We start from the raw sequence: 27,992 nt of genomic DNA, 5'->3' as shown, positions 1-27,992 counted from the left end.
TCAAAACCTTTAAAATGCAGTTTGGTGATATTGATGAGAGGCTCAGGAAGATGTGCTTTGTCTGCCTATCAGACTTAGACTACAGACTTGTGTTGCACATATGACGTCATAGTAGCCAAAGCTTCTTTTTTTTCTTTTACTTAAAATGGAGCTAAAGATGACTACGCTCTCCTGCAAAATCAGCCACTACTGACAACTTTCAGAAAGAGTTCATTTAATCTTGATTTCACTCATATTATTTTATTTAAATTCCCTTCTTTCCCTCTTTTCCAGTTTTCTTCAGTTATTCTGATGACCACAGTCACTCATGGCCCTCATGCATGAACCTCGCGCCCCATCGCCCTCTCTTTCCGGCTTCAACACACCCCTCTCCGATCCTCCGTCTTTTCGCCGCCTCGATGCCGAAACACCCTGCACGCCAGAAATGGACTTGACCCCAACCCAGTGCGTTCTTCGCAACGTCCTCTCCATAGACACCGGAGGTGCTGTGGAACCCGGGGGTGGAGGAAGAGAGGGGCACACTACTGGACACAACCAGACACCCTGCGAGGAACAACAGGAGCACTTTGCCAACAGTGTCCTGAAACTCCATGAACACGATGGCGGTCCTGGAAGGACGGAGGGAGAGGGACAGGATATGGACAGCAGTGCGGTCAGGAGCCAGGCGAATGACGCCAGGTTACAGTGCCAGTCTACAGGAGGGGGAGGAGGGTTTTTGGAGGGGTTGTTTGGGTGTCTGCGGCCTGTCTGGACAATGATCGGCAAAGCCTACTCCACAGAGCACAAGCATGACCTGGACGGTGAGTCGAACCATCAGATTTATTTCAGTGTAAATGACTGAACACAAATATGCCTGAATTCTCACTTTTGCTTTTGCAATAAAAAAACAACCCCTAGCTCTCAATTAAATTTAATGATAAGCTTTGATATGCTAATTAAATGATCTTATCCCCCAGTTTAATTACATTAAACAGACAGTAGGTAAATGACTCCCGCAAAGGCCACGTTGTAAACAAACCCCTTCCTGACATGAACGAGCTGCAGCCAGCGAGGGAGACTCTATCAGAGCTGTAAAGGGCTTATTTTCCCCTGATATTTCCCCCCCCATCCTTTTTCCTGCTCGTGCCCACCACCCACTACCACCCCCACAGTGAAACTAGCTCCCTGTGACGCTGTGTTGTTTATGTGTGCAGCCACTACAATAGCGCAGGGCTCCCCTGAGACCCCTCTGCCAAATCTGCCTCATGAATTATGCATGGCCATGCTCTGACCCTGCGCCTCTCATCTCTATTAACACAAACCTGACACACGCATGAGGATGAACGCGTGCACACATAAACACGTCCGCAAATAGAAACATTTCATATCTGCCGCTGACATAAACGCATAAAGTCATATAAGGTGCCAAAAACAAAAGTTGATGAAATAAATAGAGCATCAGACATCAGGCACCAAGGTGGCAGCTTTACACTTCTCCTCATCTTTATTGCCTTCTGATGTTTTATCATCCATTTGACTTCCACGTATCCCCTCTCCTCCCCTCCTTTTTCCATCCCTCATTGTCTCCCTTCCTCTCCTTTTCATCCCGTGCTGTTATCACTCCCAGCCCATCTGCACCTCGCTGTTCCCCTCCTCTCTGCGCCATCACAGGGAGTCTCACACACACCAATAAGAGCAAAACGGATATTATAAAAGTGAAATAAATGGGCCTTTTGTAACCAAATCCTCAGCCACTATATAACAACACCGACTCTTTTTTTCAGTATTGACTGGAACTAACAATATATATCTGTAAAAAGCTGGTCCTCTATTGATTCTGAAGGACTGAAGGTATCTGGTAATGCGCTAAATTGTCCCCTCTTTTTTGTTTCAAATGAAACAAAGACACACGGAGATTCTGGTTTATCAGATGTGGCTTCATGTCTTTATTGAGGAAAATTTGAGGGGCTCATTAGAGACTGAGCCCACAATCAATCACCGGCATTAATCATTCATTTCATCCTTATTAATATGATAAATGTGTCTGAAGCTTCTTTCCCCGGGTTAAAAACAGCAGCAGGGTAGGCTGTCTATCTTCTCTCTATTAACAGTCTGTCTTCAGCCACATGGACCCCTGCTGACCGGTGGGGAATCCCCCTCCCATCTTTTCTCTTTGCACACAGACACACACACACGAGTGCTATCCAACCACCTCCCGTTCACCATACATCCACATTCAGACTCTGAAATTCCCTCCCTCTTCCAGCCCCCTCCCGAGCGCTGGACCCCTGTTTTGCGTCAGCCCCACAATGGCACTAAGGAGGATTTAAGAGGCTGAGAGAGAATTAACCGCAGGAGATTAGAGCTTTATGTCTGTCTGCCTGCACACCCCAGGCTTAGGTTAAGGTGAGGTTCAACAGCAGAACAAGATATCAACTGGGGATTCCGTTTTGAGATTTTACTCTAACGGGTTTAGCCTTTCGTTGCAGCACGCCAGCGACTGTAATGATGCTGGATGTTTCACGTGTTAGCAGGTTTGGGTTTATACTCGGTCTTTTTGGTGTTTTATGTTTGCTGTACTTACACACAGCAGTGTAAACACTGATGTTTAGCAAATGTCATGTTTACCACATATATCGCTTAGTAAGGATGCTAAAAACACACAAACCAGACAAAAAGTGGGGGGATCCCCAGTGTTTCGAGGATGTGTCACCTTGAAAACTTGTAGCAATGTCTCAGCGACCCACTTTGAACCACAAAGAGAAGTTGTCAGGGAATCATTAAGGTCCCTATTACTCATTCATTAGAGAGAATACATATCAGTTTAAAAGCTGCTGAGATTTTAAAGTATATTAGACAAACGACACAAGGGGCCTAATCTGTGTCACATCAAATGTCCCATAGTCTGGTAGCCAGGCTGACTTTTCAACATCACCAAACAAAGACCTGCAGCTACTTTCAAGCATCATTTTGCAGCAGAGTTTCATCATTCAGCATGACAAAACATGTCAGTAGACATTAGTGAAACCATTCCTTTCTTCTATATGCGCTTTTTTTTTTCTGGCTTCAGAGGAGTGGGAAGTCCCATTCGAGGAGATATCGGACCTGCAGTGGGTGGGCAGCGGAGCCCAGGGCGCCGTCTTCCTCGGTAGATTGCACGGCCAGGAAGTGGCTGTGAAGAAAGTGCGGAACATCAAAGAGACAGACATCAAGCACCTGCGGAAGCTCAAACATCCCAACATCATCACCTTCAAGTAAGCAGATGTGATCACTTGGCTTAGGTGGAAATAGAGAGGCTATCAATAATGGTTTCAGTCATTTTGAATAGGAAGAATGTTCTTTGATGGAATAAGATGAACATTTGGGCACTTAAGCTTTCATTTGTCTACATTTGTAACGGCAAACATTGCAAATTCAAACATAACCTTTCTTTACTCTGTCAGAGGTATCTGTACCCAGGCTCCTTGTTATTGTATCATCATGGAGTACTGCGCCCAGGGACAGCTGTACGAGGTGTTGAGAGCAGGGAGGAAGATCACGCCATCCCTGCTCATGGACTGGGCCATGGGCATCGCTGGAGGCATGAACTATCTTCACCTCCACAAAATCATCCACAGAGACCTCAAATCACCCAAGTGAGCTTTTTCTTTTTCTTTTTTTTTTTTTTTTATATATACATCTAAGTTTAATTTTTTTTTAATTTACGTTTTAGTGCATTATAGAAACAGTGGAAGGGTGAAGAAGCAATGAAAGAGATGCAGTGACTTCTAGATTAAAAGAAAAATAACAGAAGTGGGTCTTTCTCCATTCTGTTTGTTTTAAATAACCCACAAATGTTAATGCTTTACCCTTTGAAAACCTACTAGGAGAGGTTTTTGTCATATTTCAGACTTCTTATAAATCAAAATACTGGGTTTGCATCAAAAGTTAGTGAGGCTGGTCTCTGCCTTGCAGCTACCCTTGGAAAAGCCCAGAAAGTATTCTAATGGTTGTTAAATGTCTTTAATGCTGTATAAGAGTACAAGGAGCTGGTCACATGTTGTCTTTGTGGGGGAAAAAGTTCAGATTTGTGATGCTTATATCCCAAACCACAGCTTCAGAACCACTACTTTAGTTAATTGCAATTAACAGCTATGATCATTTGTATGATTTGTGAGGAAATTAATGTGAAAGTCCCCAAATCCCTCACCACTGGTCAGGGTTTGACAAAACATGAAGTGCTAATGTGTTTTATTACTGACTGTTTAAACCTGATGGATGGGATGTTTCATTCCAGCATACTGATCACCTATGACGATGCAGTGAAGATCTCTGACTTTGGCACATCTAAGGAGCTCAATGACAAGAGCACTAAGATGTCCTTTGCTGGCACTGTAGCCTGGATGGCCCCCGAGGTCATACGTAATGAACCGGTCTCGGAGAAGGTGGATATTTGGTGAGTGTCATAACTCCTCTGAACTGTCCCTTTGCATTATTGAAATTTTACCATAAGAGTTTTCTTATCTGTCACCAAATCAACACAGAATCTCATTAGTTGCCGTCTACTACGGTGCAGAGTGAAGGATCCTGTTCCCAGCCAATCTTTTCAGCATTACAATATCTCATTACATGAAATTCTATAGGGTCTCTGCTATTTCTGATGGGTTGCCCTCTTATGAGCACTGATTTTTTTTTTTCCCCCTCCACACTCTCTGCCTCTCTTTTTCTCCTATACTGTATTCCTCCACCAGTCTTCCTCTGTGTCCTGAAAGAAACGCTAGCTAATTTAATAATTGATTTGCCAGATGCTGCAGTGCTCAGGAGAGGCTGGAATAACCTTCCGAGCCTATGGATGCTTTGGCCCAGAGCCAGCAGTGCATTAGCAGAGAAGTGAAAATAGGATTAAAAAGCTTTTGATGTAGAAGCAAAGCAAAACATGGGTGTGTACTGCACAGTTTTGTTTAAATATACGTAAATCGCTTAGCAGTACTGTTTCTGACAGGAGTGCCGGAGGAGGAGAGGCTGTTGTTAAGGATTTACATGTGTTGTACATATTTGATTTAGTTATGACATACATTTCCTGAATGTTTTTAACGTTCTTCACGAGTCGAGAGAAAAAGACTTCCACAAATAATTTCTAAGCCAAGGGGAAAATACATGCAGTGCCTTGGGATCATCAGTACATATTCTCCTTTAATATAAAAAATCGTGAACATGGAGATGGAAGGACTCATTTTGAAACACAACATCATAAACCAACCTAACCTTATGTTAAGGTGCTGTTGGCACCTTGGATATTGTACACGGTCTCCATCGCAACCCAGAGAATCACCAGCAACAGACTTTCCTTAGTTACCGTCCCCACGGGTGCGCTCTCTTCTTCTTCTAGTGCTAAACTGAAACAGTGAAGCGTAATGGAACAAGTGTTATTATGGCTCTTATCGGCTGTATTTCTTGAATCGTTAAAATGATTAGCGAACATTGTTTCTTCCAGAATTAATTAAAATATCCCATAAAACATTAGAAAAATTAGAGCTGGTTCACATGATCCACAACTTCCTACATAATCCTTATTTATAAGCCAGAGTTGAAATGGTAATGTTGAGGACTGCCACTTTTAATGACATCATAGATGACATAGGAGCAGAAAAAACATCAATACTCTGTCATTTCTTTAAAAGTAGTCGTCAGAAACGTTTCTCCAGATGTCTTGAATGTCATTCAAAGCTCTTCTTTCTGCCTTTTTCTGCCTTTCTATGCTGTATTTTTTTTATTTATGACAGAATCTTTCAATAAATCTCTTTCAATAAATTCCCATTTTCCTTCCTCCTGCTGCTTGCTAGATATTTTATCTTTCATGGCCAGTTCTCTTCAAACCTTAGAGACGATCGTGTGAGAAAATCCAGTAGATCTGCAGCTTCTGAAATCTATGAGTACTTCCCTAAATGCACCGAGTTTCTTCCATGTGATTGGCTGGTTATATATTCAGTATATAAGGGGAATTATAGGTTCGCTTTAAGTTTAAGTCATCAAAGACTCCCTATAAGGCACTGGAGCTTTTGCTTGTGGTATCCATCAGAAACAGCTGCTGGAATAGCTCAGAAAGCAAGATTTCCTTCTCACAGGAAGTTAAAAGTGTGACATTTCTGTGAGGCTGCCTTTTATCTGCCAACTTCACATCTTTATCCAAATGTCTGGAGGAAAGAAACATGGCTCGTATCTCTGCAGGTCATTTGGTGTTGTGCTGTGGGAGATGTTGACAGGAGAGGTGCCGTACAAGGATGTGGACTCCTCCGCTATCATCTGGGGAGTGGGCAACAACAGTCTGCAGCTGCCCGTGCCCGACAGCTGTCCAGAGAGCTTCAAACTGCTGCTGAGGCAATGCTGGTGAGCAGACGTGAAGGGAGACGAAATTGGAGGGAAGAAAAAAGATAAAATCGTTGAGAGGAAAGATGCTTTAAGAAGGTGGAAAGAATAAATGTCACACACAGAGGGGGAACGCTAATAAAGCCATGATTTAAACTGTTCACAGGAACTGCAAGCCCAGAAATAGACCTTCGTTTCGACAGATTCTCCTGCATCTGGACATTGCCTCAGCGGATATATTGTCAACCCCACAAGAAACTTACTTTAAGTCTCAGGTAAGCTTCTTTTGCCCTTTTTATAGTTTCATTATTCTCTTCAGACAATCTGACCTGAATGGAAGATGCTCACATGCTTTCTTACGTTTCTTTTTAGCTTCTCTCTCTTCTCTCTCAGTGCACTCACAGGTGTATTGTTATAAGATTGACCCAAGGAAATATGAACCAGACCACAGAGACGGGCCTTTTTGTTAAGCATTATTTTTCAGAGCCAGTTTACACAACGTTGGGGTCACCCAGTAAAATTCAGACCTTGTAGCTTATTTTTAAACCAAATAAATATTGAGAATATGAGCTCTGTATGTCTGTTCGAACATCAGCCAGCATCACTAACAGTCATTTGTGGCATTTGTTCCCATTGTGCTGCGTAACTACAGCCAGAGCAGGCAGCTGCACACATGGGAGCACTAATAATACCTGTCCTCTCATTCACAACATATTATTGTGAGTTCCTCAGTCTCTGACCGTAGATCAGGACTCGCATGTAACAGGGAATAAAGAAAACATTTTACTGTCTTCGTGATATCACAGTGTAGTTCAGTAACACCGGGTGTCTGCCTCTGAGTGCGCGTGGAGACGCAAGGATACGACAAACATATTCGACCTCTGCAAACGAAACTGGATGAAGGAGAATCACAGATGTATAATTGTGTGGAAGATATGTTGTTGCTCAGCCATGCGGATCCATTTATAACTCAAGCATGTATAATTATGAGACACGCTTGTGCACACAGACTCACAAAATAAATAAGATTTTCTGTCCCTTTTTAGAGTAATCCACTGCTTCTCCCTCTGGTTATATCTCATGGTGCAAAACATAAACCTCTTTCATTTTCTCCACTTATCCTTGATCCATTATTTCTCCCTGTCCCCCTTCCCCCCCCTGCAGCCCTCTGCAGTTTCTCCCCTCTCTGCCCCATAATGGATTTTTCTTGTGACGTTAGAAAGAAGTATTTGCTGCTGGAGTGTATTGATTGGTTTAATGGTAGGGAGCTGAGAGCAAGGAGAGAGAGGAGAAAGAGGGGGACTGGAGACAGGAGACTGCAGAGAGTCCATTAGCTTAATAAGAAGAGCATCCTTTATGCACAGATATACACACACATGCACGTGCATGTACACACACACTCATAAATCTGACTTCCCTTCTCCTTTGATATGACAGGTATCAGATAACAGCTGTCATCCTGCACTGTGTACAAAAAAAAAGTGTGTACTGCATTTTTTTGTGGTGGGGGGGGGTTTGGGGTTTTTTGCCTTTCATGTCAATTCTTGTTCAGTTTTGCTCCATCAGTACTGATTATCATCTGATAGTGATATATACACGAGTCGCTGTGCAAATTATGAGGGTTTTTTGGTAGAAGATCAAGGTTGGGTTTACTCATAGCATTGAAATCATTTTTCATTAAGCTCATTTTCATGACTCATAAACTTGAGTCATATAAATTATCTCAGTGACAAACAGGAACTGTTTCATCTTCCAAGTGTGCAAATCTAATAAATGCAACAGTTAAAAAAAACAGAAAGAAAGGAAAAAAATGTGAATGTGCAATGAAGCATGTTTGATCACCCCACTGTTCTACTACAGGCTGCTGACCTCTGGTGACTTTATTAATAAAGGTGGCTCTGGGTTTTTGAATGTCTGTACATGCATGTATATTTTAAATTTAATAGCAAGTGCAGCATTTTATCAGGTTGACAAGGATGTTTTTCTACCTGATGTTATAAACTGTTCATTTGCACTTGCACTCGTTCTGATGGATATGTGGTGTTTTGTGTGTTCTGCCAGGCGGAGTGGAGAGATGAGGTGAGACATCATTTTGAGAAGATTAAGTCCGAGGGCACGTGTCTTCACCGGCTGGACGAGGAGCTGATAAAACGGCGCAGGGAAGAACTGAGGTAAGATATACCTCAGTAAGATTGATATTATCATCTGTATTAGTTTATATTTGGCAGTGTAGCTCTGGGCTTCAACTTCACCGTTTTTCATGTAAACACATGGAAAGCTGGAGGCAGACAGAGCAGTAGGAACTGAACAGAGTGAACTTTACTGACTGCAGATATGCCTTTAATTCAGAAACAACAGGAAAAGCAAGAGCTGGGGTACAGGTGGGTTGTAAAGTGGCTTGCAGATGCTTAACAAGTGAGAATACACCCTCTATGATATTTGCCAACTGAATGTGGAGACGGGTATTAGCTGATTTGGGACTGTGGCTGAACTAATGCTATAGTGGATTTATGTGAACATCACAGCCTGTATTAAAGTGGAAGTGATATTGAAAGCAGCAAAGGTTGATTAATGGAAAACAGAATGTAAATCCAAAATGTAGAGCAAATAATCAGTTTCTATATACTAGGTGTAGTAGGTAAGTATCAGTATTGTCTATTTATAGCCTTCCCCTACTTTCTTCCCCTCGCAGACATGCACTGGACATCCGAGAACACTACGAGAGGAAGCTGGAGAGAGCCAATAACCTCTACATGGAACTGAATGCTATCATGCTGCAGCTGGAGATCAAAGAGAAGGAGCTGCTTAAGTATGAAGACAAACTTAAATTTTTCTTTTTGCAGACTACAGGGTGTATCAGAAAAAATCCTCTGATGTCAAAACGCCATATTTTTTAAAGTAGAGGGCACAGACTGAATATAAAGTAATTATATATAAAGAAATTGATGGCTTCACTTATTAAAATACCCTAAAAGCTTTTTAATACATCAGCATCGGTGAAGTAAATAAAAGACGGAAAAGTGAATCTGAAATGTGACATAAGTGGCCATTACATATATAGTCATACGAGGCTATTGCATGTCATAGGCCGCTCTCTTATGCTCAGTGACATCCATTAAAGGGGTATTGACTTTGTGTTTAAACATTAGGAGGGAGCAGTCACTGGACAAGAAGTACCCAGGCTGCTTCAAGCACCACAGTACCAGACAGTCAGCCTCCTCCAATTCCATGGAGAAGCTCATGAAGAAACGTAATGTACCTCAGAAACTGCCCTCACACAGCAAGAGGTGAGGCGACAAGGAAGATGTCTCGTCCTGTAGTTTATATAGCAATAATTTGCTAATAACATTCGTCTGTGTTTGTCCTTTCCAGGCCAGACTTACTAAAGTCAGACGTCATCCTCCCTAAGCTGGACTCATCCATGACCCAGGTCACAATCCCCAACAAGGGCTCTACCTCCCCCGGTCGCTCACGCCGAGGAAAACCTCGCTACAGAAAGGCTGGAAAAGGCAGCAGTGGCGACCTGGCTCAGCTGAAAGCCACTCTGTCCTCGTCTTTAGCAATGATCAATGCAACCTCGTCTGTTCCCAGCAAGCACCGTCTAGACCCCAGCGCAGCCCTCAGGGGCTTACAGCATGACCTTCTACTCAAAAAGATGTCCTCCTCCAGCCCCGATCTTATTTCTACCACTCTGGAGGTCGAGGGCAGGAGGAAAGGCCAGGTGAGATCAGGGCTGGATAGAGCGGGCAGTCAGAGCGCCTCAGCTGGGCTGGAAGAGAGCAGAAGGACTGATGGGCCAGAGCGGGGCCCTGACGTGGGTGTAGGCGGGGATGACTTGGCAGAAACGCCTCCACGCAGTGATACACCGAGCGAAGACGCGGCATCTATTCCTTTTTCCAGTAGCCCTGACTCCCCTTGTGGCAGAGGAGCAGCGGCGGGCAGGGCGTCCGCACTCGGGAACACTCGTGTCACCCACGAAGGTGAGGAGAAGGAGGAAGGGACGGTGATTACACGCTCGCCCAGAAGTCAACGGCTTACGCCTTCAGCACTGCTCTACAGGGCAGCAGTCACACGCAGTCAGGTGAGAATTTAATACAGCTTGTATGTCAACATATTTCTGTCTGAAGCTCGGAGCCATAAATCTCAACCTAAATAGCACAGACGTACACCAACATATATCAGTATTTCTGTCCATATTGTATCAAAGGGCTCTTTAATCTATTCAGAATTATAATTATAGGAGTTCACCTTTCGCGGTCTTGCTGTTTTCGCTGATTTTTTTTTCTTGTGCACTTTTGGATGCTTTTTTTTTTTTTTTTTTTTTTTTTACAGCGCATTGTATTCTGCATCCCGATTGGCTGTAGACCATTGTCAATCTCGTGCCATGCCTCCTGTACAGGATGCGTTCAGCTTGTCAAATTTACATAAATCTTTGCTTGCTAGCAGTGTGACTCTGAAGTGCTGCACTGTATGTTTGTAAGTTTTCTTCCCAACGAACACAACAATCTCAACAAGAGAGAAAAGTGTGAAAATGTTTATGCCTGTCTGAGAAAAGTTTATAAAGTGTGTCGTGAGGGGTTTTACAGCCTTAAAACATCTATAATTGTAAAAATATAAAGTTGGCTACTTCGTGGATTTCACTTATCGCGTGTTATTTTAAGAACGTAACTCCCACGATAAACAAGGGACCACTGTGTAGTATTTTCTGATTTACTGAGTGATGAAAAGAGATGCGTTTGAATACCGAAAACTTGAATTTATGTACATGAACACTACATCAGGAAAAAACTTGAGGTTTCACATTAATATCTGTTGGTTTAAATTTCTTCTCTATTCAGCTACAGTGTCTCCCCTTACTTTGCTCAATATACAGTCACCGGACACTTTATTAGGTACCTCTTTCTAGTCTTGGATTAGGTTTCTTTGTCCTTTGCAATACATTCAATAATGTGTTGTAAACACTGATCAGAGATTTGGTCCATATTGACATGATAGCATCACAATTACTGCAGGTTTATCGGTTGCACATCCCAAATCCCCCCTTTCACCGCCTATTAGATTGAGATCTGGTGACTGTGAAGCCCATTTGAGTACAGTAAAACTCATTGTTATGTCTAAAAAACCAGTTTGAGATGATTTGAGCTTTGTGACATGGTGCGTAAGCTTGCCATCAGCCATCAGAGGATGTGGTCATGATCAGGAACAATACTCGGGTATGCTGTGGGTTTGAAACGATGTTCAGTTGGTACAAGGGGTCCAATATGTGCCCAGAAAATATCTCCCACCCCATCCTGCTTTTGCTTGATCAGTAAACATGGGATGAATCCAAGCTTTCATGTTGTTTACACTAAATTCTGACATTACCATCCAAATATTGCAGCAGAAATTGAGGCGTGGGAGCATTTTTTTTCAATCTTCTATTTTCCATTTTTGGTGAATGTGTGCAAATCACAGCCTCGGTTTCCTGATCTCAGTGGACAGGAGTTAGCACATGGTGTGGTCTTCTGCTTCCAGGATTGATGTGGTGTGCATTCAGAGATGCTCTTCTGCATGGCTTGGTTGTAACAAGTGGATATTTGAGATACTGTTGCCTTCCTATCAGGTTGAAGCAGAGAGATGATTGTGCAGAAAAATCGCTGTAAATCAGCAGTTTCTGAAATACTTAGATCAGCCCGTGTGGCACCAACAACCGTGTCACATTCAAACCGTGTCACTTAAGTCACATGATGCTGTTTGAACTTCGGCAAGTCATCTGGACAGGCCCGAATGCCCCGAGCTGCTGCCATGTGATTGGCTGATTAGATATATTCGTTAATGAGCGCAACTTCCTTCTTTCCATTAGGTGCAACTCATTTAGATAAACACAACTAACACAAAAAACTCGAACCTTAGTAAAAAGTAAAAAATTCAGTGGGATTACGGTCCAATGAATTAGGAGTCAGTTATTGGTTCTTGTGCACTGACTGCTCACGTATCAGTGGTTGCACCTTCAAAAGTCTGTTTTATGTGTTCTAGCCGAATAGCGTGAGATTGTTTTATCTATTCTCAGACTTATCAGACATCTCAGCTCAATTAAGTCTAATTACAGCACATTGGAAAATGCTTTTTCTCCACAGAGACGTGGAGTGTCATCAGAGGAAGAGGAAGGAGAAGTGGACAGTGAAGTGGAGTTGCCGAGGAGACGGTACTTAGTGCATTTTCATACCGCTGCTTGTTGTGTATCAATATCTGTATGTACTATCCTTTAGCCATGGTCACTAACATACTTGCGGATTTTCATTAAAATGCGTATTCTCATATTGCGTACCCTTTCAGGCGGCCTGTGAGCATCACCAAATGCCAGTCCCTGTCGACCTTTAGCTCAGAGAACCTATCGGTTTCGGACGGTGAGGAGGGCAACACTACTGACCACTCCCACAGCGGTACGCCCGACGTGGTCAGCACCAACACAGACGAGCGACTGGATGACAAGAGCGACGACCTGCTGTCTCAGGGCTCGGAGATTCCTGCTGACCCGTCTGACCCGACTCAGCTGGGCTCCGATGGTCTGTCTGAAAAAGAAGCCATTCTGCAACAAGTCAAGACGCAGCTCGCCTCAAATGACCCCAATTATGAGGTAAGGCAGAAAGAGTGAAATGTAGTATAGAGGTCTGATATCTGCCAGATACACAAACATCTTTTCTGGCAAGGAGATGATAAATTATCCTTCTATAATCTGTTCATTTTCTGACTCCTGATTTTCCTCCAAACCAGGGCCTGTATGATGACTCCGACTGTGACAGTGCAGAACTGGACCATTCGTGCACTGCAGACCCCAGTCAACCTCCAGCCAACTGGTGAAAACCGGGCACCTCTAACCCACTCCACCACCTGCAGACCTGGCCTCTCAATACCTCCTTCACTCTTAGAAACTCTGAGTCATTATCAGGGACATCGCAGAGAGGCAGGAAATTGAGCAATGTGTTCTTAACCACATATCCTGGTTAAGGAAACAAAAAAAAAAAAAAGGAAAGTCGCATTTCCTTTGGAGATGAATGCAGCACGGCGATGTGACAGCACCTTTTGTTCTCTGAAATCGCATCAAATGACACCTCAGCGACACAAGCTTCGATCAAAGAGGCGACGTCTGCACCGTCTGTTGTCATGTTGTTTTCATGTCCTCCATCATAATTCATGTCCGTTTTTTATTTTTGTCCTAATGAAAATGATCATGAAACTATTTAAATGTCACGATCACTGGAGACGACCAGTGTCGCTCTTTTTACTTATAATTTATGAAATCTTCTGACTTGTCGTCTTTAAAAAAAACAACTTATGCACTGTTTAATTTATTAGAAAGAAAACAATGTTTACATCTTTTTGTGCCGTTTACATTTTTATTTATAAATCGTGTCATAGATTACGTTTCCATTTTCTACTTCTGTTTTTAATATCGGTGTAAATATGGGATGTAAAATGAACAAATTTTTAAAATGTGAGATTGTATAATTTAAGGTGCTGATGTTTCTAATTAGGTGGAACTATTTTATTTGAAGCTCTCGGTAGTAGAATGTACTGTAGCTGCTGTTCATGTCCGAGCATCCAAACAGGAAAAGGAGGAACAAACATGTGAACAAGGAAAAGCAATATGTCTGCTCTGGTCTCACAGCCGGGTTCTTTTAGGACAGATGAGCTTTTTTAAAAATACTTATCGCACGTGTTTACTGTATTTAAAAATGCAAGGTCATTTTAAAACATATTCCCCCGTTTATAGCATTGAGAAAAAGCATGCGAGTGAAATAGTAGGGACACCTTACTGAAGTCAAACTGTGTCTCGGCTCTAACATGAGAACATCTGCAGAAATTTACACCCTCCAGTACCGAGTAACTGAAGGCACAAGAAACGCCAATACAGATCCTACAGCGTGGTAATTTTAGAAGCCGAAAATCATTTATGCAAAAACCCGTTTGTGTCCAGTAACTGATTCATCTCTGGCAGAAACATTACATCTCAACATTTATCTCTTTAAATGTGAACATTTTGGACCCAGACGTTGCCATTTTCATGCCTACTTAATTTGGCCAATTTTATTTATAGTCTACTCTCAACATAATCATCGGCCTCGCCGGCTGAAAACTTCGCCATCCAATGGTTATTTTTCACTCTTGTAAGGGCTGCGTCATAAACTGTGACACCTAAAACCCTTGTTTGTGTTTGTTCTCCTTGGCAAATGTCCTTAATGTGCGCCTGAATCTGACCGTACAACAGCACATCACGTTATTCCATGAATCCATGACTGATCAGGTCACACTCTATAAGCTAAAAATACAAAAAGGCAGCTTATTTTGTTCATCTTTGAAAAGAAAGAAAGAGACAGGTTATCTTTTGCAGTTTATATTTGTAGAAAGATTTTACAGATTGTGGCCCCCAAGGTTTGAAGCTAGAAATCCTCCTGCAGGATTAAAATGTTGCCAAAAAGCAAGACTACTGCCCTCTATTGTCCAATCGTGGAGGTACTCATGTTTCCCATGATGCTCACTGAAAGCAACCCTGTTAAATGTTGGCTTTTTATACTGCATTATCGTAACTATATTTAAAAAAAGAAAAAAAATGAAATGCCGTTAAAAATAAATTCAAACTTGTAAACCAAACGTGTGGTTTCACTCTCCTTTCACACAGTGACAAAACTCGCGAGAGGGTTTGTGGTTTAAGCATTTCACATCTTTATTTCTGTATTCTTTTTAAACAACGTGGCACCCAGATCTACAGTCTCAAAGGAAAAGAAATAAACGTGCACAAAAGTTTTTCCTTTCCTGCAAATAAAAAATAAATTCTTGAGCAGAGCAAAGAGCAGGAAACTAGTGTTAACGCACAACCTTTTCTACTTCCAGAGCATCAGTGATTTCACTTCTTAGCCTCATTACATTTAACAGATCAGTATCCAGGAGTTCACCCCCTCCCACCACCCTACTTTGGTAGTTAAGAAAAAAAAAATATTTCCTCCATTTAAAACAAATATTCCAACTTTTAGTATATAATCAGTCTTTACAAAAAAAGCGAGGAGAACCCTCTGCTTCCAATCCCTAAAGCCGACCCCAAATCCCCAAAAAACAAAACAAAACCTCCCATCCCAGCAAAATATCAACACATGATCTCAGGACAGGAGCGGGAAGGTTTAGGAATGACATGTAAAGGGAAGAAACGTGACATGCGGAGTCATACACACTTTAAATTATCTGGATAAATTCATCTGAGTGTTAGAACATTTACTAAATAACCAAATATAATTTGTGACGGTGCATGTACAGCTACGTGTTCTCGTCAGTGACACAAGTGCAATCCATGTTACAAGCACTTCAATTGAAACAGTGACAAAGGGGTAGAATGCTGTGTATATCTGAAGCAAGTAAGTACAGGTATTAAATGGACAAACTGACAGGTGGATCTCAGAGAGGGGAGGAGAAAAACAATTTTAAAAAACGGAGTGGGGCGTATATAAACACAGAATAAAACAGTCACTCTATTCTTATTTTTGATACTTTTTTATTTTTCCTTTTTTGTCTTTTCCTTTTTAAAGAAAAAAAAAAAAAAAAAAAAGCTGACTGTACAGAACTAAATCTATGTCTATTCAGAGTTTTTCCAACTCATGTCTCTGATGGCAAAGAAAGAAATGGAAAGAGCGAGATATCCATCAAGAAAAGAAAAATGCCTAAACAACAAATCATTAAAACCTCTGACTGGACTCCAAAAAGGGAATTTAAAACCTAATCATTTGCTTTGTATGACTAAAACCAAAACAAAGAAAATAAATAATGAACTCAGTGGATCAAATCAGTGGCGGTTGACATAATTTTTTTTGCTTTTGTTTTTTTTTTTTTTTAAATGAGGAAGAGGCAGTATAATATATAAACTCTTAACTTGGATAGTTGCATTGACTGCTTAATCATAGCCGATGATATAAAAGTGAGATTTAGTGCAGATGCAGTGTCTTATCAGTTGGCTGCCAGTCCAGTGGCCTCAGAGGAAAGCCTGGAGAAACAGACAGAGACACCCAGAGAGCAGGGAGGGAGAGAGTAAGGCATGCAATCAGACAGACAAGATAAACAACAATATCATTATGTACATTTATATATATATTACTATGATAAAATCATCTGGATTCATTTAGCAGGAAAATTATGATTATACGTAGAAAAACAAAAATTAGATGTTCAGTTTGAGCTCCTGCTGCCAGTGAGAGGGTCTCTTAACCAACAGCTGATCAAACTTACTGGTTTGCAAATGGAGCCGCATTAAAGAACTGGTCAAGAGTTGGATGAGATGATTCACTCTGGTGCCACTTGATACAGCCCTTCTAGGTTAAATGAAACTCTGCACAGCACAAAAACTGCAACCGAGAGGAAACCGCAAGCCCGACTCTCTGCAACCACCACATCACAGTGAAGAATATATGAAGGGCGCTATCTGAAAACTCAGATGCCCTCATAACCCAAGTTTCACAAGCCAAACAAACTCTGCACAGGCTGTGGATGCATGCAGATAGTCTCTATGAAGAGAAAGAGGAGGACTGCTTTTCCCTAAATGTAATGTAAACAGCCAATTCAACGTCAGGTCAACTCCAGGCCTTAACAGCTGGAGTCCTGCAGGTTTTAGATAACACCCTGAGTCAAATGATTAGTTCATTACCAGGCATTTGGAGAACTTCAAGAAATATTGAGGAGGTAATTTATCCATTTAAATCAGCTGTGATGGATCAAGGACACATCTAAAACCTGCAGGGACACCGGCCCTCGAGGCCTGGAGTCGAAAATGCATCTGCACTTGTAAACAATTACAGGCACACAGAACTGGAAATGCTGAACCGGATAACTGTTATCTGCTATCTGGCCCATGTGGCTACAGCGGAAGCCCTGAATAATTTGCGGCTGCCCCTGAAGACCGAGTCTGCAGACTAGCCGACGAGATCAAAGCCTGCCTAATGCCTTATTGCTCTAAAACCCGAAGCTACTCGTTTACAGCTCTGTGTGACAAAGGAAAGCAGTGACACTTCACGTTATGAAGCTGAAGTCTTCTTTCGGATGCAATCGATCATCTGCCTCCATCTTACCCTATCCCTGGGATCCTCACCGAGCCTCTGCATGTCATCCTTCACTACATCCATGAATCCTCGTTGTAGTCTCCCTCTTTTATGGCAGCTCCATCTTCAACATCTCCAAACCATACATCGCAGCAGGCCTCACTACCGCCTTCTAACCCTTCTCTTTCACGCTTGCTGCTATTCTTTCATCACTCATCTCCACCCCGCCTGCACTCTCTTCTTCACCTCCCTCGTCTGTTGCTTTGGATGGATGACCCCGGGTATTTAAACTCATCTACCTTCACTACATGTCCGTCTTGCTTTTACCGACTTTCATTCCTCTTCTGCACAGTTCACACCTCCACCGAATCTGCCTACAGATCACAATATCGTCTGCAAATATCACAGCTATGAAACTAATATTTACATATTGGTGAATTTCCTTTCTTAAAAACCAGCTAATGAACTAGGCTGTTCATTTATGTAGAGTCGGGCTTGTCATTTCTACCATGAGATAAAATAGTCTAAGGAACTCTTGGCTACAGAGTGTGCTTCATACAAGATTAATGAGAGGGCTAGGTCTTCTCATCCAACTCTTTGCAAGAAGGTGACCAGATATTCCCTAAAAGATCAAATTATTCCTTTCATGATTTGCTAAATCAGCTGCTTTAAGCTAAAGCAGATGGACGTTTTTGTATTTGTACCAACATGACAAAAGGATGATTTGGTGGCTTTGATACCTGAGGGTACTTTGAATTAATTTCTTACATAAGCAAAAATAATAATAATAATAAAGTCATCAAGATGCAATCCATTACAACAGCTAACAACAGTCACTTAAAATTCACTACAAGAAAACTTCTCATAAATACAATGTGACATCTTAAAGAGAGCCGCTACCTGAGCAGAGCTTACACAAAGAGAGAAATGCTTCAGTTAATCAGTGAAATAATTCCCTGTCCATGCTAAGTTCAAAGTTGTTCAAAAATATAATGCACTCAACATGTCATTTCTTTAGCAGACGAGTGAAGTCAAGCTACAGATTATCTATCTTAGAAATATGGCGTCGTCGACCATCTTTCTGGCTTTGTAACAATGGGCTGTTCGGTAGTAAGCGTGGCATGGCACAGCCAGATACAAAAGCAAGTGCAGGTACGGACAATAAGGAGCATTGTCGGTACTTCAGTAGTAGATGACTTATGTTTCCTCGGTTAGTAAGGGGAGAGCCTTCGCCTTTTAGACTTGGAGCCCAGCTCTGAGGCAATTTTGGGCTCAGTGGGAATTGGGTGTGCAGGGTTACTGGCCCCGCTGACAACATGGAGGGCCAGGAGAGGGAGGGGCTTGAGACTGAGGAGACTCGACACACAGGCAGGAGAGCTGGGGAGCAGGGAATCGGTGGAGGAGGTAGAGGAGGAGGAAGAGGAGGAGGGAGGAGGCGGCCCTGGAGCCAACAAGGACAGAGGAATGGAGGCTGTGGGGGGCACCACACAGGAGGAAGAGGAGGAGGAGGAAGAAGAGAAGGAGGAGGTAGCAGCAGAGGAGGTGGTGGTGGTAGTAGTAGTAGTGGTGGTAGTAGTAGTAGTAGTAGAGGTGGAGGGAGGGCACAGGCTGGTCTGTTCAGGGTTCAAGGAGGAGGAGGGAGGAGGTTTAGAGGACTCTACACTGTAGAAAGAGAGACAAGGAGAGAGGGACAACACAGTCGGGATGGGTCACAGGGCAGGCTGGTGAGCAATGGGTGGGGGGGATAGGGGCAGGAGGAGGGATGGGGGTAGGGTGTAGGGGGAAAATCACTCAGGGATGTGACCAAAACACGAGACAGAAAGCATCAGTTACAAATCAGCAAGGAAAAATAAATAACATATCTAGTGATGGATCAGTGTGGGAGGACAGAAAAAAGAAACCGACACAAGTGCAGACTGACAGAGAGCTAGCAAACACCACAGTGATGGTTAGGAGTTAAAAGAAAAGCCAGTAATTGCTACAATCAATCATCTGCACATAAATCCAAAGAGTAAGGGTGGATGCAGTCGAGCTATCTGTGTGACAAAGTAAATAAAGCTTTTCAGTAATTACTGCAGCTGTGCGGCATTAGTGGAGTGAAACGTGCTGAAAGATTACATTTAAACAGAAAATTATCTTTCAGGCACGCCCACGTGACCCGACTTTTACATCTAGCCCCTGCAATTTCAAGTAAACCACCCCGGTGCAGACAAATAAGTCGACTTAAGCTGAAACTAACCCCATGACTGAATCAATTACCCATCTGGGGTTAAAGTTCTTTTCTTTATTATCTCACCTGGCGTTGATGAGGTACTCCGCCAGACTAATGCTGGCAGGCGAGCCTGTGATGGTAACCTGGCGGTCGGTCGATCCATCCACTGGATTTGCAATCTTGATCTGGGCACCTGACATTTGCCTGATCTCGTTGATCTTGGCTCCCTGGCGGCCAATGATGCACCCAATAAGCTAGTGGAGGAAAAAAAAAAAAGAGAGAGAGAGAGATACAGATGACTGATCGCTGCGATTATGCGTATGTGCGTCTAAGCAGGGCCTGCTCACTCTTAAACAGCATGACTAACAAGAAGAAAAATCCTCCACAGATGAAGCACTGGGCCCCACTAAAATTCTGTGGGATTTAAATCTGTAATAAATGCATGATTTAAATCAATGCAGGGGTAGCAAAAGATACAGAGTCATGTGAAAATAGTTTTCAAAGTACTCTTTGCAGTCCTGTTTGGGGGGGGGGGGGGGGGACGACCCAGTACAACCGATGACTCAGTAGCTCACTGAACCACTTTTAGCAGCAGTAACCTGGAAGCAGTCGCTCTCTTTATGACTTCATCTGTGCCTTTTGGCCTGCTCTTTTTTACAACGTGGCTTCAGTTAATCAAAGTTTATGGCAATTCCTAAGTTTCTTAAGGTGCTGCCACAACAGATTGACATCTAAACTCTGAGCCACTGCACACCAATTCTTTTCTTTTTCAGCCATTCTTGTTGTAGATTTACTGCCGTGCTTGTACGAAGCACATTTGGCCAAGCTTTATCCGTCAGACAGACGGCCTCAACATTTGACTCTAGAATACTTCGGTATTCACACGAGTTCATGGTAGACTCATGCTTGACACTTTGATTATCAGCTACTGGCTGCTCCTCAGCCTCTTAATTCCCATGGAAGCTGTAAGGGTGTTTTCACAGGAAAGCATAGAGTCCTGTGATATTCTCCTTGTTCACATGACTAAAAGTCCTAATTCTTAAACTTTGTGTCCAGGTGGTCAGGAGGTTTCTGGTACATCTAACACGAAATGTAGATTTCTAACCCACAGCAAGTGGGTGTCATATGCAAACCCTGCCCGAACTACCCAGGCAACTCCATCAGCCCTAACAACAGTAAAAATGAGCCTGAGCAGGACCATTTACTGCGGGTTGCTGCATTTGAGAAATGAAAAAAATAATAAAAATTTAAAGATAATGTGTGAAAAAGTCTTTCTAGTCTTCAGACACAACCAATGATGCTTCCACTGACCAACATGCAGTGTTATTTTTAATAGTGTTTGGGATGAAATTCACTTCCTGAAGGACTTACATCATTTGGAATGGTCATCTCATGGGAACTGGTTTGAGCAGAAGCATCCATCCCTGACAAAGAAAACATGAAAGTGCTTTAAACGAACCATAAAGAGAAGGTCCTTAAGATACATGAAGCATAAAGCAGGTAAAATTGTAATTATGATCATTTTTAAGTCACCAAAATCAATTTGAAATGAACTCATTAGCTAATTATACTACGTTACTGACACAGTCAACTCACACTGACTCAAGATCGAAACGATTTGTTAAAAGGCAAAAAATTAAGATGTTTGATTAGAAAATAACAAAAGACCACACGGGGCTTTCCACACGTCAGCTGCTTTTCTGTAAACATGTGAGAAATGCCCTCAGTGTGTTCAGTGTGTCATCACAACCACCAGCAGCTGTCATTACATCTAGTTTAGCAGTGCAGGATGTGTGAACGTGCGTTTTGTCACGTTCTGTGTTTGATCTGTAAACCTGGGAATTTTAAAGACTGAGCAGTTAAAATGTTGCATTCAAAGCCCGTGGGCGTTGCGGCGCTGCATACCAGTGAATCCCTGGTTGCTCGGTGCAATGGGGAACGGGCTCTGCTGCATAGCCAGCTGGTGAAGCTTGGTGAGCTGTGGAGAGATAGCAGCAGAGGCAGACTGTGAGAGTGAGAGAGAAGGCAGGGAGAGAGACGGAGGAAATGGAAAACACAGGAAGAGGAGGGGGGGAAAAAACAGAACGAGAATCACAATCAGTAAAGACAGATACACAAAGATTACAAGGAGATTTCACACAAATCACTTAATTTTGTGATGTGAGGACCTCTAATCCTTCATAGGTTTACTACATAGCTCACTGGTGTCTGACAATGTGAATTATGGCTTGTCTATGTAAGGTACCGCATAGGTATTCCTCCAAGGAGCAGGCTGCATGTCTTGGTAAAGCTTTCTCGCAGTCTTCAGGGTCAGGACAAAGTCACACTACACAAGGGACGAAGTTCCCAATATGCAGGTGATTTCCTAACCAGCAACAGTACACACCTGAACATAAACTGACAATCTTAGCATGACTCTGTACCAGCAGCACAGGAACTTCTAAGGAAGCGATTATGTGCGTATGAGCCAAAACTGCCAGAGTGAGCAATGACTAACTCATTATGTAATAATAATAATAATAATCATCAAGCATAATTAAACTGTATAAGTGTTACAAGTCTTTATTTTGTCTCTGGCTGGTACCTCCCTGCGCTGATGCCAATAGTCAGTGGCAGGTATGACTAATTATACACAGTCTATCACATCCAATGCTCCTGATGGAACTCATTAAAAAAGAGAGAGAAAGATTAATTGAATCAAGCGACAAGTGGCCATTGTAGAAAGTAATTATGAAGGGGGAGAAAGGAGAGAACAGTACGTTTATCTAGGACAGATTAATGAAGCAGACATGTGAAACAAGACAGCACAAAAGGGAAAAGACAGAAAAGTGAGCAGCAGGAACAGTTTACAATTCATGCAACAGTGGAGAGTCTGGACCAACAAACAAACGTCTGTCTAAAGAACCACTATCACCAGTGAATGTATGAACTACATAGAATAACACTAACAATAGTATGTCAGCGTAAGGTAAAATAAAAAACAGGGGCAGGTTCAGCTACATTCACAGGCTGTAAAATGTGGTGGGGGCGGGTGGGCAGCTGTACATATTGTAATTATGGGTGGGTGGGGGGGGGGGGGGGGGGGTCATATAAAAATATCTACTGCACTTACATCTGGCTGTGGAATTGCGTGCTGTCCTTGTACGGCATATGCCTGAAACAAATGAAAACAAAGCTTTCATAGGCCTCACATCTGATTTTGTTGGGCAGCTCATTTCTCCAGCAACAACACTCTTGGTAAGCAAATCTCTCTCAAAACACATCAAAGCCTCGTTTGCGGCCTGAAAAGCCAACAGAACCTTTCATCGTCTAGCGTCACCAAACCCAATCTGGGAACTTGTCACAGAGTCTGCTGTGGGAAAGAGCCAATTTTCTGGGCCTTCTGCTAAATGCAATCCTCCTTTTTCAGTCCACACAGACTGTTCCTGCTCACAACTGAATGTGAAACAAATCATGAACATTCATTTCCAGATATCCATCAAGAGATGGAACTAAATATAACTACTGCAGTCACACTTTGACGACAGGAAGGTTAATTAGCTCATCAATATCTCTTCCCCATCATAAAGTCGCAGTTACTAACAACACGCATGAATCAGTGTGTTGGTTAGGCATGTTACATGTTATGGTAGGACAATTATGACCCAGTACTACTCAGCCAGCAGGTTTTGGGAATGAGTACAGAATAAATATTAGGAAAAAACAGAAAGAAGAAGAATTCAAAAAAGGAGGCTTTGCAAATCTCCTAACAGGTCGATAAGTAAACCTAGAAGATTTAATGTGTTCTGTTTCAAGATTTTTATCATCAAACAAGACCTAAAAACCAAGCTATAAGATTGCTTGCATTAAGTCAGGGAAAGCCAAAGGGATAATATTAAAATAAGTATCAAAGTGATCAAAATAGATTCCTTGTCCAAAGTCTCCACATTTCTAGGAAAAAAGGAAATATTTAGAGGCGTTACAGGAGAATTACAGAAAATCAAAGGAGAGATTTTTTTTTATCAAAAGAAATTAAAAAAAAAAAAAAAAAGGTGTTTAGAAGGATAAAAAGAGCTTTAATGTTAGGCCAACAAGCACCAGAAAGCATTTTGGTTCAGACCAACATTAGTAGGAAATAGACCACCTCACTTCTGAAACCTGATGCTCAAAACAATGAAAAGCTCCATGGAAATGGGAGGAAATTCAAGGCTCTGAAACAAAAATCTTTTATTCTAGGTCTGCTGTGTATGGCTTTAAAAAAAAAAAAAAAAAAAAAAGAAAGAAAAAAAAATTTTTTAAATTAGCACAGATACCGTTGTCTAACCTAAATCCATCCGAGCTGCTCTTTTACCTGCTTTCATGATCTTTCCCCTTTCATCTTCTTCTGACTTAAGTATCTTTTCATCACAAATCAGGTTTTCCAAGTATGTAACAAAATCCATAGTCAAATATCTCACACACACACAAAAAACCCAAACTCTGGCATCTACTGATTCCCTCCAAAGTATCGCATGTACCTGTCCGCCTGCAAAGATGACGGGTGATCCTGAAGGCTTGGGTCTGTAGGGGATAGTGACCCCCTTAGGGGGAGACTGTACAAAAGACAAAGGATCTGTTAATACACTGATATCCATTTTATCATAATGTTTTACATCTGTTTATATAATCATTAATACAGATTAAACACAGCTGCAGTGTAACAGTATCTGTGTTTTTATATATACAATAATATCAGCTCAAACCATAAACTCTTGTCTGAGCCTAATAAACAGCTGCTGAAAAGCCGAGAGATCATATATCTGAAACGACGACGAACAGCCACTTCATCTGCTTCACTGCTTACCTCAAGCATGACCACACAGATCTGCTTGACGCACTCAATTATCGACTGGGGAGTGCCAGCAATGGTGATGGCACGCTCCGTGGAGTTGGGGAGCATGTCTCCAGCCACTTGTACCTGAGCACCGGTTGACTGAAATACACAAATGAAAGAAAGTGAGATGCAGAGACAAGTGTTGCCTTATAACCTAAAGCAGAAAGGTGACAGTTGGCTGAGGTTGAAGAGAACACAGTTTTTGTAGTGCACACCTCTCGAATTTCCTTGATCTTGCATCCACCTTTTCCAATAAGCGAACCACACTGGCTGGCAGGCACCACAATGCGTAGGGTGACCGGGGGCTTGCTGGTAGCTGTGCTGTTTGTCATCGAGCTGCTGATATCCTGATCAACAAAAAAACAAAACATTTGGGTTCATTCACATTCTGACTGGACTAGTCGTCGCTTTCTTCCTCTCTGAGGTCAGGAAAAAATGGAATCTACCTCTTCCAACTTTTCAATGATCATGGAGAATGCTTTAAATATGGCAGTGGTTGGACCTGCCAATGTAATGATCCTCTCAGGACAATTGCCCTCTGAGATGTTGATGCGAGCTCCGCTCTACAAAGAAAAGTAAAGAATAAAATGAGTGATCTGGAGCCTTTTGTAGCCTGTTAGTAAGTATAACTTTACATATTACTGTTTGCTACTATATACAAAAAAAGAAGCTGTGTGTAAAACACCTCACCTCTTCTCTCATCTTCTTCACAGATTCACCTTTCTATTTGGAGACAATAAAGACAAATTTAGTATAACTTAAAAACAGATCTTCGATGACTGAAAATGAAAATTGTTCATTTAAACAGCATCTTACCTTCCCAATAATGCTTCCAACTTCCTAAAAAAGGAAAGATCACATGTTATTAGCTTGAATTTGCCTTTTATTACCAGAGTTTCAAAGCTCCCAAGACACGGTCTGCTTAGCTTATAGGGAATTAAAAATAAATAAATGTAGAGACACAAAAAGTTATTACTTTCATTCCTTTATTAAATCCTCAGTTGTCACAGTCATTAAATAACGATGGATTTTTCATTAATCTCCTGCTGATCATTAAAACTCCTTCATCTAATCGTCTTTAGAACATTTGGCCTGATCCATCATGAACATCCACATTTGTATGTCCGGTCTGTCTCCACATACTCAACAAATGAGATCCAGGAGGCAAACTAGCACACAGCATCTGTGGGTTTCTTACACTTCTCCAGGCTGCGGTAAGATGCTACAAGTTAAGGAGCCGACTGCGAGTTGGCCCCATGCAGAGCATAGGCGCAGCTTTGCAGACCATCATCTACATGTTGTAGGCGTTTACTGTCACCAGGTGGCAATGTTAAAAATATTTGGAACAACCGGCCTGCGGGCTATTCTTGTGTCTGCTGTCGTTGGGTTTTTTCAGCCTGCAGGAGAAGACCCAAGTCAGAACATAACACGTTCAACCTACGCATATCATCACAACCATCCCGCTACATGCTGCTGGTTTTTCAAGGACTGCAAGCAAGCATGTCTGCATAGGCATATCCATAATCCTTCGCTTTGCCAAGCCAAATACCAATGCAAACACACACAAATGTGGTAGCATAAAGTTTTTGGAAAATCTTTTTGTCTTCCTTGTTGACATGACATACCAACATTTTAAACCACCATTTAAAAACTAAATAAATTAAAAAAAACAACAACAAACAAACAGGCTACTCTGGGACCCAAGAGATGCCACGTGTGGCTTTTGCACTGTCATAAAGCCAGATCGATTAGTGAAATTAGCATATTCTGTTTACCGATTTTAGATTTTAATACATTGGACAGTGATGCCATGAATATATTTGTGTAATATCATTTCAGCAAACACTTAAACAGGAGATTTTAAAGGTAGAAACTAAAGCTGAGTCATAAGTGAAAACACTTATTTTGGTATGCAGGATTGTAACACTGAGGCAATATCCCTAGTCATCCTACTAATGTCCCTGCCTTCAGTATATCTCAGGGGGAGGCTTAATTTTCATAAATAAAACGTCATACACTATCAAATGCAAACACAAGCTGTCAATGGATGACCTCACCTTCCCATGCATGAGCAGCCTAATGGTAAGGGTGACATTGAGCCCGCCTTCAATCACACCGGAGTCCATGACTGCAACTGCAGGTCAGTACAGAACTGAGGTCTTTGGTCACTGAGATGGATCTAAGGAACACAGAAAAATATGCACACATTAAACTAGAAATATGGTGTAGAGTGAGCCGCCATTCATTAAATGAGACAAATATAATCTAAAATACTGTTCCAAGATGCTGGTAAATAAGCACACCAAGTATTTCGCTATTGAATGTTGAAGGCCCGTAGATCCCATTCACCCATCTTACTAAGCAATTATCTTACTAATTATACCAACTCACAACATTAAATTTTGAAATTTCACGAATCTGTTGGCTGAATGAATACGGCCTGATAAAACAGTTCCAAACATATTGTGTTTGTGTGACATTTAAAAAAAGACTAATTCCACTTCGTGACTTTAGAGGATTCGAAAAAATAGTCCACAATAAATTTGGGAGATAGCATATGCTAACCTTAATGCTTATGAATACTGATGCGTACTAAGATGAATCAGACAAATATGGCCAAGGACTTTTACTAGATTCTCCAGGGTAGGTGAATTTACTTCCAACTATCTGAATGCTGCTTATGTGACTCTAAACAGGCGCTGGAAAGGCCTCGATGTTAACTAAAACACATATAGCTTATACGCTAACGATGCCTTAATCATTAGCTATGCAAGTTTATCAACAAACATGCGGACACGCTCGTCACGAACCGGACCTAAATTTCATAAAACACGCACACAACAATTTTCCGTGTAAAAAACAAGACATTTAGTGGCACACTTTGGCCGTGTTGTTTTAGTTAAACTCAAATCATTTAACTATTAAAAACTAGTTGTGAACCTGTTAGCCACTTAGCATTGTGGTCGAGCTGGAAAAATGAATGGAGCATGCGTGCGTTACTTAGCTAGCTAGTTAGCTAGCTTAATTTGTCAACGTTACAAAACAGCTGGCTAGTTATCGGTGGTCTTCATAGCGAGGTAGATTGGTCCAGTTTTAATCAAGTGTAGGCGATAAAGATGATAAAACATGCCCATAAAGGAGACATTAAAATAAAACTTCCCCCTTGGCTAGCCAAGCTATTGAGCTCAGTCAGCACGGAGACTGCGTGCTCATCATCACGCGGCCTGTTAGCACGCAGAGCGAATCGCGGCTAACTGCTGGGCGCGATTTCTTTCCGCGACTTCTGATCATAATAACAAATATAAAAAGAGCAAACAGCGAAATCAAACTCACCTGACTCGTGCGCTGATAGGTGATCGGGGGGAGGGTTGGGGTTGTAAGGGTAGAAGGGGAGAGGTTCGGGAGGGTAGAAACCCGGGGGAGAGTTTAGAAAGGACGCGGGGAAGAGGGAAGAGTGATGTGAGATCGAGCTCCACTCCTTTAAACAAAGACAACAAAATTGTGACCTCTGAACTTTTCCCTTTCACCCATCACAAACCCCGACTCC

At 42.0% G+C, this 27,992-nt stretch overlaps 2 protein-coding genes across 7 annotated transcripts; one reads left to right on the top strand and one right to left on the bottom strand.

Annotated features, from left to right (window-relative positions):
• The first annotated feature begins 307 nt into the window (after positions 1–307).
• Positions 308–13,164, top strand: LOC146632810 (mitogen-activated protein kinase kinase kinase 12-like). The gene is made up of 13 exons (XM_085353539.1): positions 308–800; positions 3,050–3,233; positions 3,423–3,614; positions 4,256–4,414; positions 6,187–6,345; positions 6,491–6,599; positions 8,386–8,495; positions 9,017–9,133; positions 9,474–9,611; positions 9,697–10,405; positions 12,441–12,508; positions 12,640–12,940; positions 13,078–13,164. Exons 1-13 carry the CDS (start codon positions 308–310, stop codon positions 13,162–13,164), a joined length of 2,826 nt encoding a protein of 941 aa, XP_085209665.1.
• A 1,848-nt stretch (positions 13,165–15,012) lies between these two features.
• LOC146632809 (poly(rC)-binding protein 2) lies at positions 15,013–27,924 on the bottom strand. Of its 6 annotated transcripts, none has more exons than XM_085353540.1 (13): positions 27,779–27,924; positions 26,503–26,624; positions 25,262–25,285; positions 25,136–25,168; positions 24,892–25,008; positions 24,661–24,792; positions 24,416–24,544; positions 24,090–24,164; positions 22,706–22,747; positions 21,499–21,598; positions 20,965–21,017; positions 19,678–19,847; positions 15,013–16,333 (listed from the first exon to the last, which is right to left on the bottom strand). In XM_085353540.1, exons 2-13 carry the CDS (start codon positions 26,569–26,571, stop codon positions 16,297–16,299), a joined length of 981 nt encoding a protein of 326 aa, XP_085209666.1. In that variant the 5' UTR covers positions 26,572–26,624; positions 27,779–27,924; the 3' UTR covers positions 15,013–16,296. The 6 variants fall into 6 exon arrangements, with proteins under 6 accessions (XP_085209666.1, XP_085209667.1, XP_085209668.1 ...); XM_085353541.1 differs by having other exon boundaries at positions 21,499–21,571; XM_085353545.1 differs by lacking the exon at positions 15,013–16,333 and adding an exon at positions 18,282–19,043.
• Positions 27,925–27,992: the final 68 nt, after the last annotated feature.

Source organism: Diplotaxodon limnothrissa, linkage group LG5 (genome assembly GCF_057381915.1).
Source record: "Diplotaxodon limnothrissa isolate DT_005_m linkage group LG5, D_limnothrissa_male_GT1.1, whole genome shotgun sequence".
NCBI lineage: Eukaryota > Metazoa > Chordata > Actinopteri > Cichliformes > Cichlidae > Diplotaxodon > Diplotaxodon limnothrissa.
This window is presented reverse-complemented; position numbering and strand designations above follow the sequence as displayed.

Coding starts and splice junctions, on each gene's coding strand:
- LOC146632810 (XM_085353539.1), top strand. CDS start 308: ATGGCCCTCATGCATGAACCTCGCGCCCCATCGCCCTCTCTTTCCGGC. Junction 9,134..9,473: donor AAAGAGAAGGAGCTGCTTAA/GTATGAAGACAA, acceptor TTTAAACATTAG/GAGGGAGCAGTCACTGGACA. Junction 12,941..13,077: donor CAAATGACCCCAATTATGAG/GTAAGGCAGAAA, acceptor CCTCCAAACCAG/GGCCTGTATGATGACTCCGA.
- LOC146632809 (XM_085353545.1), bottom strand. CDS start 26,571: ATGGACTCCGGTGTGATTGAAGGCGGGCTCAATGTCACCCTTACCATT. Junction 25,286..26,502: donor GGCTGCTCATGCATGGGAAG/GTGAGGTCATCC, acceptor TTCCTTTTTTAG/GAAGTTGGAAGCATTATTGG. Junction 24,545..24,660: donor AGATCAAGGAAATTCGAGAG/GTGTGCACTACA, acceptor TGTGTATTTCAG/TCAACCGGTGCTCAGGTACA.